The 10231-nt window shown below is 44.6% G+C and overlaps 1 protein-coding gene across 1 annotated transcript; it reads left to right on the forward strand.

Annotated features, from left to right (window-relative positions):
• Positions 1 to 6296: 6296 nt before the first annotated feature.
• On the forward strand, positions 6297 to 9337 carry LOC134034679 (uncharacterized protein K02A2.6-like). Its single transcript, XM_062479198.1, is given in 5 exon segments — positions 6297 to 7081; positions 7084 to 7198; positions 7200 to 7244; positions 7246 to 7794; positions 7796 to 9337. Coding segments are annotated over 5 exon segments (2712 nt in total). The 5' UTR covers positions 6297 to 6363; the 3' UTR covers positions 9081 to 9337.
• Positions 9338 to 10231: the final 894 nt, after the last annotated feature.

Here is a 10231-nt window from a genome sequence, read left to right on the forward strand (position 1 = left end):
TTCATTTTTTTAATCTAGATTAATCTCGCTGTAATCTTGGCGTTAATCTAGATTAATCTAGATTAAAATGGCTAATTTGAATTCATTCAGAAGGCATTCAGAATATTACATTACATTTAGCATACGCTCTTATCCAAAGCGACTTACAGTAAGTACAGGGACATTCCCCCGAGGCAAGTAGGGTGAAGTGCCTTGCCCAAGGACACAACGTCATTAGGCACAGCCGGGAATCGAACCGGCGACCTTCTGATTACTAGCCCGATTCTCTAACCGCTCAGCCAACTGACTCCCTATATGTATAGAATATGTGTGCTACCCAAATAATGACTAAAAGTAAGTCTTTGAGAACGGGTTTCTCAAGCCAGGTGGCGCATTAGACCAGGGGGTCATCTCCTGTTTCCAAAATGCATCACAAACTGCTTGAGAAAGCTGTTCTACTATGATAATTGGTGATGAAAATAAATTATGTTCAATAAGATGTACTTGTGTTTATTAACTGTTTATTAGATTAGTTAGCTTGGCTGATAGAGCTGTGCTGACGGGCTTGCCTCGGTTGCACTCAAACATAGTAGTTTGACGACGACTCTTCCCCTGCGCTACACCAGTGCTTGGCCCGGCATCTTCCGCATTAGCTAAGCGATGCTTTGTGTTTAGGTGGTATTTGAGACAGGAAGAACTCCTACAGTAAACTAATTCCGCATAGCACAAGGTGCAAACAACCTTACTCTTGTCGAGGTTCCCATTGGGAAGCTTCTTCAAAATAAATTGTCTCTGAAGCAAACCAGGCGGCTTCATAGCTGCATCCATGTTAGCACGTCACGTTTGATGTGATAATTTCATACACAAGGAAAACACACAGGTTCGAAGACTCGTTCTCGCCCCCCTACAGTGCAATTCGGCTAGGTATACATCCGCGCTAAAATATCAAGGTGAAAGTCATCATAGCTTGCGTAGTATAGGCCCAGCTCCCAACCCAACTTTGAGAATAGATTAACGGCGATATTTTTTTTATCGCCCAATAAGAGTCTCACGTTAACGCAGCACGTTAACGCCAATAACGGCCCACCACTAATAAAAACACACTAGGGACACTGACAACATCGGCAACCCTGCACCATGCATTATTAGTTTAATGTAATCTTTAAATTCAGGATCGTCACATTACGTAACTTTGTTCTGAACAGAACTGGGTGTGCAGACACATACGATAAGTTTCTCCTCCATCTTGAAATTGTAAAACCTAGAAATGTTTACAATGACCAACAGTTGCTACGTTACAAGAAACAAATTAGAAAAAAACTATCTGATTGGCCAACGCTAGCGTTTTCACGCTCCTCATTTACATAAAGTTGAGAAAATCCAACTTGCAACGCTCCGCTCGCCTTCCAACAATGCCCTACGCGAGCCTCAACGCCTGGTTTAATTGAAAATTAATTGGAAGCCGACGCCACGCGCCGCCCGCTACGCTGCAGTGTGAACGCACCGTAAGAATGTGCTCGCGGATACGAACAGGGCAGGAGCACTAGGGATGGGCGATACCAATCATTTTCTTTTCGATCCGATACCAACTACTTTCAAGACCAGTATTGTCGATATCAATACCGATACTTCTATGAAATATTTTTATTTTAGTCATTTTATAATGCATTCTGAAAGCCATTGTTATTAATATTACATAAACCGCATTATGTGTCTGTGTTGCCTCCTCTGCTCGCGTCAGCTGTACTTCGTTGTGCTCTTTAGGGTGTTTAAAGATCCTGTAAAGTAAATTCCATGTTTTGCTTCTAAGTACATTATATACGTGTGAAATGAGTTCCTGAAAGCATGTGCAAAGCGCTAAAACTTTGTCACACTGAAATGTGGAGTTAGACCGAAGAACAGTTTCTCTTCCGTTTTCAGATCAGGTTTTAATGGGCGGAGCCAAAAAATGCACTGTCTACGTCATTTCGCCCCATCTACGTCAGATAACTGAATGGCTGCTCCTGCTGTAGTGTTATTGTAGCTTACATCGGCTAGCTAGCTAGCTTCAGGATGTCTCCAACTACCCGCAACTGCATCTTCCCTGGATGCAAGAACTCCAGCTGCGCTGCAACGCTATAAGTTCCCTGTTGATAATGAAAGGAAAAATAGGTGGATAGATTTTGTCAATGGAAAGCTTCGGTTAAACTCCAACAGCCGCCTCTGCGCCACTGACCATTTCACGTCAGACAATTTTAACATGGACCAGAGACAGACGGGGTTCACCAACACACGGCTTCTCTTGCAGCGCGGAGCTGTACCGAGCATCGCCCCCCCGGCCGTTCATCCTCCGGTCGCACCTGGACCATCCACCGCCGCCAGCAGTTCATCACTCAGTTCTGTGTGCTTGTTATTACTATACTAGATAACTTTTCCAGAGGTATCTCTGCTATGAGTTAGTGCAAACCGCTAAATTGATATTAGGCTACTCGGTGTAGAATGATGGTATTTTGGTGAAATGGTAGCTAATGTGTGAGAAGTAGCCTAGTTGGAGAGCTCACTGTCTGCTGTCTCTGGTGTCCATTTTTACTGTTACAGCTCAGGGGAACATTTCATTTATATGCATCTGTATGTTTCACTCATTGAACAAATAAATTCTAATTCTATACGGTTTTGTTCGGCTTGACATAGCGTCCATTATCTGGGTCGGAGGTAGGCATTAGGCAGCGAGGGGCGGAGCTTCAGCTCCTTCAGGCGACACGCCCCCCCCAGTCTCAAGAAGAGAAGACTGCTGATTTTTTCACGATTTCAAAGCCTAATTTAACATACTTGTCGGTGTTATTTTTTCATTCGAATTTGGATGGGTAGTTAATAACACATTATTCTGTGGTGTGGCGAACTTAAAACTCGTTTCCAGGTTCACTTTACAGGATCTTTAACTTTTAGATGCTTGTCATGTTTGTGGTATTTCCACAATGGCGTATTGTTGTTTGACAAATGTCACATAAAGCTTCATCGTTGTTAACTGGAGTGAAATAACTCCAGATTATGCTTTTTTTTCTTTCAGTCATGACCGCAGCAATGCACTCGAATCTGCGCTGAGTGTGCTTTCACTGAGTGAAAGTGAGAGAGCGTGGCGCGCTGCCGCTGATGAACTCATGATAAGCACAGACACAGCGGAAGAAAAAATAGTTCCCATTAACTTTCTTATTTAAGTACATTTCTATACTTTACGGCCTACAACTATTATAAAAATATTCTAAAATCACTTGTTTAAAAGAAATCCCAGGTAGGATCGATATTTCAAATTGAGAATTGATCCTTTTGATACAATGCCAGTATCGAAAATATCGATACTTTAGGATCGATCCGCCCATCCCTAAGGAGCACAAAAGTAAACATTAGCCGATCGCTGATTTACCTGAGCTGAATGAGCACAAGGAGAAAGGGCTTGATAATCTACAGTTCGCCTGCCTTGCTGTAGCCAGTTTTACAAATGGTTGCACACACACATGACGGTTGTTTATAGAGTTTATTTACGTTATTTTAAAGCGGATTTAACAATTTGTAATGAACGTTTGTGGTATCCTGATCGTTTGGTTAAAGTATGTGTATGCTGTTGCAGTACCACCCCACTCCATCAGGAGGTACAGTTGACCCTTGAGGTCAAGGGATGAGAGCAGATGAATAGAGACACACATAGTTGAGTATGCATGTGCTAACGGCAACCTCTTGGTATTCTGGATATTAAAGAATGACGGTTATCTCGAGTGAATGTTCTCTTAATCATAACTAAGTTATCACATATTGGCGACGAGGATACTGGATGGAGGAGAAAAGTGCCTGATTAAAGTCGGATGGGTCGGGATGACCGCAGGTGGCAGATGGTAGGAACGTGCAAAGTGCAATTGGACCAGAGGTCACGAGCAAGACGTAAAAATGGCTACGATGATGATAGGCACCCTGTCAACTTTCGATGCAAAAGAGCAGACTTGGGAAGAGTACTGCGAGGTGCTCGATCAGTTTTTCGAAGCTAATGGGATCGAGGATGGAGAGAAACAGAGGGCTATCCTAATCAGCATGGTCGGTCCAGCAACGTACAAGCTCATGAGAAACCTGGTGAGTCCAGATAAGCCATCTGCGAAAACATTCGATCAGTTAAAACAAGTAATGAAAGAGCACTTCAATCCTAAACCAAGCGAGATTGTGCAAAGATACAAGTTTGACTCGCGTTCACGTCAGCCTACGGAATCTGTGAGTGCATACGTAGCGGAGCTCAGACGACTAACGTCACTGTGTCCAATCCCGACCGGTTTTTAGCCAATATTCTGATAAAATGCCACTTCAAATATTGCTAAAAATAATCGTATCACGTTTTCAGCTGATTTACTGATTTCACGTTAAGCTTTAACTTCTTACCTTTCGAGCTAAATATTGTTAAAACATTTAGAGTTAGCTTAGCCTTTACTAGAGCCGGTAAAAAGACGCTGGCGTAAATTAGCCGTGCGCTACCCTTGTCCAAACCCGACCGCATTTCTATCCTCGTAGTAAAAACTCGCACTGCTGTTTTTACGGGGATATTAACTTGATCCAGGGTCACCAAACTGACCATCAATGCTGTCAACATATCCGGGGACGTAGTTATGTCCTCCACAATAAGATATCACGCTTCAACATCTCCAAACTATGCGATAAAATCTCAATTTGACTGTATACCACCACATACTGGATGTTTTGTTGAACTCTTCTCAAAGTTTGCTAGCCCCCATCCCTTCCTCCCCTCGACTACAGATCACGTCACACATGATCGTGTATTTTCATTGGCTAGACAAAGTAGTGTTAAGCTAGCGTTGAAATACACTCATATGCTAACCCATATAGTAGCAGTACGATGACAACACAGACACACTTGTCAGAGTAAAGATCGTCGCCCAAGCGTTGCCCGAGTGTCGCCGAGTGGTCTTTCGGCCAAAGTAACTTTCCTATATTATTTAGACATGCAAACGTCCATATATGGTCATGAAATTTGACACGTAGATTGTTTGGTATGCCTAAAATAATACTACTTACACTTTGCTGGTGATCGCAAAAGAAAATGCTGGCAAAAAGACCGGAAACTGAGTGTCCAAACACCGTTCGGGTTTGGACAATAGGAGTTTACGGCGGTCGGGATTGGACACAGTGACGTTAGCTCATGACTGTAACTTTGGCACTACACTGGAGCAAATGTTAAGAGATCGTCTTGTATGCGGTACCAATGACGACCGGATTCAAAGACGTCTGCTCTCCGAAACAGACCTGACGTTTGAGAAAGCATTTAACCCTTGTGTTATCTTCGGGTCATTCTGACCCATCAGTCATTGTGACCCACCGTCGTATTGCGACAGATTTACCGCATACAAAGACAAAGTGAAGCATTTTCTTTTAACCGTTGGGCTGTCTCAGACCCCCCACATTGCAAAGGTTAAAAGAAAATTATTTTAATTTGTTTTTGTATTGGGTAAAATTGGGTAAACACAACGATGGTTCGTTATGAACCTTTGGGTCATGTGACCCGAAGGCAGCACGAGGGTTAAGATAGCAGTAGCTGCAGAAACTGCAAGTAAAAATGCCCAAGACCTATAAAAGGCGTCCGTAGCATGTAACAGAATGAAAACGGCGGGAAAAGAGACAAGAGGAGAATGGAGTAACAAAGAGAGAGATTGTTATCGTTGTCACGGAAGGCACAGTGCAGCCGAATGTAAATTTAAAGATACCAAGTGTCATTTCTGCGGGAGAATAGGGCACATCGCCAAGGCTTGTAGGAATAAAAGTAAAGATGATGCCCGTCCCAGTGAAACCAAAGCACATAGAGCAGATCGGCGCGCACGCCCTCAAACCCGTCCACACAGGTCACACAACGTGTGTGAGAGACAAGATGATGATGATGATGATGATGATGATAGCTCGGATCACGAAGAAGCATTCACACTAGCATGCCTGAATACAGGAACTTCAATGCAGAGAATTAAACCATTCGAAGTCAACGTGGAAGTGAATAAAAAGAAAGTAAACTTTGAAATAGACACAGGATGCAGTGTGAGTATTATGAATGAAAATAAATTAAATGAGATGTGGGTAGGAAATAAACGCCCCAAATTAAATGAAAGCAAACTGTCTCTGAAGTCATACTCGGGAGAGAAAATAAAAATAGTGGGAGTTTGTAAAGTAAAAGTGAATTATGCTCAACAAATGAAGACATTGACCCTAGTGGTGGTGAAGGGCACTGGACCTAGCTTGTTAGGTAGAGGCTGGCTTGAGGCTTTAAAGCTCAAGTGGGATGAAATCAAACATGTAAACACAGAGGCACACGAGCTACAGGAAGTACTGTCAAAGCATGAGGAGGTTTTCAAACAAGAACTAGGCATGTTAAAAGGCATGAAGGCAACAATCCGCGTGTCCGTGGATGCCCGTCCAAAATTCTATAGGCCCCGTTCAGTTCCGTATGCCATGAGGGCGAAAGTAGAAGAGGAGATAGATAGGCTCCTGAAAGAGGGCATCATATCACCTGTCAAGTACGCTGAGTGGGCGGCGCCGATTGTTCCTGTGTTGAAGCCGGAGGGCACCATTAGAATATGTGGCGATTACAAACTAACAGTAAACAGCGCCTCCTCACTAGAGCAATACCCGATTCCTCGTGTTGAGGACCTGTTCAATACACTGGCAAGAGGGACACGTTTCTCGAAGCTCGATTTAAGCCACGCCTATCAGCAGATCGTGATGGATGATGACTCCAAGAAATACCTAACAATAAATACACACAGAGGCCTTTTCACCTACAATAGGCTTCCATTCAGAGTCTCATCCGCTCCAGCCATATTTCAGAGAACAATGGAGAGTTTGTTACAAGGTCTGCCCAGAGTAGCTGTTTACCTTGACAACATATTACTGACTGGAAGAGACACTGTAGAGTATCTGAGCACACTGGATGAGGTACTCAGACGACTGAAGGAGGCAGGACTGCGACTGCGCAGAAGCAAGTGTGCATTCTTGCAAGATCAGGTTGAGTACTTGGGTCACAAGATTGATGCTGAAGGCCTGCACCCAGTGCAAAGCAAGGTAACAGCCATCGAGGATGCTCTGCAGTGACTGAGCTGAAGGCATATCTTGGCCTTTTAAACTACTATAACAAGTTCCTCCCTAATCTCGCCACACGCTTGGCACCATTACACAGATTGTTAAGAAAAGACATTCAGTGGACAGAAGAAAGAACAGGAAGAAGCGTTTTGTTTATCTAAACAGCTGCTGAAATCAGCAGGTCCTGGCTCACTATTCAGCAGACAAAGAACTTGTGCTGGCATGCGACGCCTCACCGTACGGAGTCGGCGCCGTGCTGTCACACATCATGGAAGACGGAAGTGAAAAACCCATAGGCTTCATGTCACGCACGCTGACGCCAGCTGAAAAGCGTTACTCGCAGCTCGACAAGGAAGGGTTAGCCATCATATTCGGAATCAAGCGATTTCACAAGTATATCTATGGACGAACGTTCACTATCAGCACTGACCACATGCCATTGATCTCGCTTTTCCATGAACAGAAGCCGGTGCCACAGATGGGGTCACCAAGAGTGCAACGGTGGGCAATACTTCTGAGAGCGTACGAGTACAGAATGGTGTACAAGCCAGGCAAAGACCACGCAAACGCAGACGCATTGAGCAGGCTGCCACTGCCACACACCGAAGAGGAGGATGACACAGGACAGGTCCTCATGCTGGATGTGTTGGAAGACCCACCCATCAAAACAGCCCAAGTGAAGCAGTGGACTGCAAAAGATGAAATATTATCACAAGTGCTGTTTGAATGGGTGGCCAAAAGAGGTGGCTTCAATGTTCAAGGCTTACAGCCAGAGAAGGCTTGAACTCAGTGTCAGTGATGGATGTGTGCTCTGGGGATCTAGAGTGGTTGTTCCAGAGAAGGGGAGGACCACCCTTTTAAAACATCTACACTACACGCACCCTGGCGTCTCCAGGATGAAGGGCTTGGCACGTTCATACGTGTGGTGGCCAGGAATGGATGCTGACGTAGAAAGAGAAGTACAGTCCTGCCACACATGCCAGGAAAACAGAAAGGCTCCAGCTGCAGCTCCTCTCCATCCCTGGGAGTGGCCAGAGACACCCTGGAGCAGATTGCATGTTGATTATGCTGGCCCTCACTTAGGCAAGATGTTTCTTATAGTTATCGATGCACATTCAAAATGGCTTGACGTGTATCCAACAAGTAGTGCAACAAGCCAAGTCACTGTTGAAAAACTCAGACAGTGCTTTAGCACACATGGCCTGCCTCAGACAATAGTATCTGACAATGGCACATGCTTCACAAGCCAAGAGTTCGAAGCATTCCTGAAACAGAACGGTATACAGCACGTAACATCTGCACCCTTTCACCCGGCATCAAACGGCCTAGCCGAAAGAGCCGTGCAAACGTTCAAACAAGGAATTAAGAAAACAAAAGGGGATACTTTGGAAACAAGAATAGCAAGATTTCTGTTCAATTACAGAATCACACCCCAAAGTACGACTGGCTTGTCTCCAGCTGAAATGCTGATGTCTAGGAGACTGCGTTACACACTGGATCTTCTGCTGCCCGATGTGAAGTCAAAGATTCGGAAGAAACAACTCAAACAGAAAGCACAACATGACTTACACAGCAAATGGAGAAGCTTCTCTCCTGGTGACGACGTGTACATCCGAAACTATGGTTACGGACCAAGGTGGATCCCAGCCGTCATTGAGACGAACACAGGGCCTGTCTCATATACGGTGCAGACAGGAGATGGACGCGTCATGAGACGTCACGTGGACCAGATCCGTAAACGTCACGCGCCAATGACCGAGACATCCATGCCGGACATGACACTGGAGCCCATGAGTCTTCAGGTTCCAGAGAACGCAGCAGAGGCTTTGACCAGAGACTCTGCTGTTCCAGCGTCAGTGGGAGGGGAAGGGAGTGAGCCCAATGAAATGGCCCTGGTTCACCCTCCAGCTGATCCACCAGAGACGAGTGCAGACTCACCACAGATGCTGCGACGCTCTGAGCGCACAAAAAAGACTCCAACTTATCTGAGAGACTTTGTGAAATAGTAGTGAGCTCCCTCAAGCAAGAGAAAGAATGCGCTCTGGGACTCACTGGAAGGATGGTAGTCCACCCACCTTAGTTATTGTTTCTGATGTTTCCTAATGTTCAAGGCACAACACCTGTAAACACTGCCATTGATGTACAGGCTAATGTTGTGTTTTATTTTATTTTATTTAGATTATCTTGATAGTTAAATCATACTGAATGTTACTGCCAACAGTATATAGTGAGCAGGTAAGGCTCACGGTTAATGTTGAAGCTCACCAGAGTAGTTTACTCTTAAAGATCCAGTAAAGTGGACCTGAAAACGTGTTTTAAGTTCGCCACCCCACAGAATAATGTGTTATTAACTACCCATCCAAATTCGAATGAAAAAATAACACCGACAAATATGTTAAATTAGGCTTTGAAATCGTGAAAAAATCAGCAGTCTTCTCTACTTGAGACTGGGGGGGCGTGTCGCCTGAAGGAGCTGAAGCTCCGCCCCTCGCTGCCTAGTGCCTACCTCCGACCCAGATAATAGACGCTATGTCAAGCCGAACAAAACCATATAGAATTATAATTTATTTGTTCAATGAGTGAAACATACAGATGCATATAAATGAAATGTTCCCCTGAGCTGTAACAGTAAAAATGGACACCAGAGACAGCAGACAGTGAGCTCTCCAACTAGGCTACTTCTAACACATTAGCTACCATTTTACCAAAATACCATCATTCTACACCGAGTAGCCTAATATTAATTTAGCGGTTTGCATTAACTCATAGCAGAGATACCTCTGGAAAAGTGATCTAGTATAATTATAACAAGCACACAGAACAGAGTGATGAACTGCTGGCAGTGGTGGATTGTCCAGGTGCGACCGGAGGAGGAACGGCCGGGAGGGCGATGCTCGGTACGGCTCCGCGCTGCAAGAGAAGCCGTGTGTCCGCGAACCCCGTCTGTCTCTGGTCCATGTTAAAACTATCAGCTGTGAAATGGTCACTGCATTTAGTCATTTAGCAGACTCTCTTATCCACTGCAGAGGCGGCTGTTGGAGTTTATCCAAAGCTTTCCATCAGCGTGGCTCTTCACAAAATCTATCCACCTATTTTTCCTTTCATTATTAATAGGGAACTTAAATGGCGTTGCAGCGCAGCTGGAGTTCTTGCATCC

This window comes from Osmerus eperlanus, chromosome 2 (genome assembly GCF_963692335.1).
Source record: "Osmerus eperlanus chromosome 2, fOsmEpe2.1, whole genome shotgun sequence".
Classification (NCBI taxonomy): Eukaryota; Metazoa; Chordata; class Actinopteri; order Osmeriformes; family Osmeridae; genus Osmerus; species Osmerus eperlanus.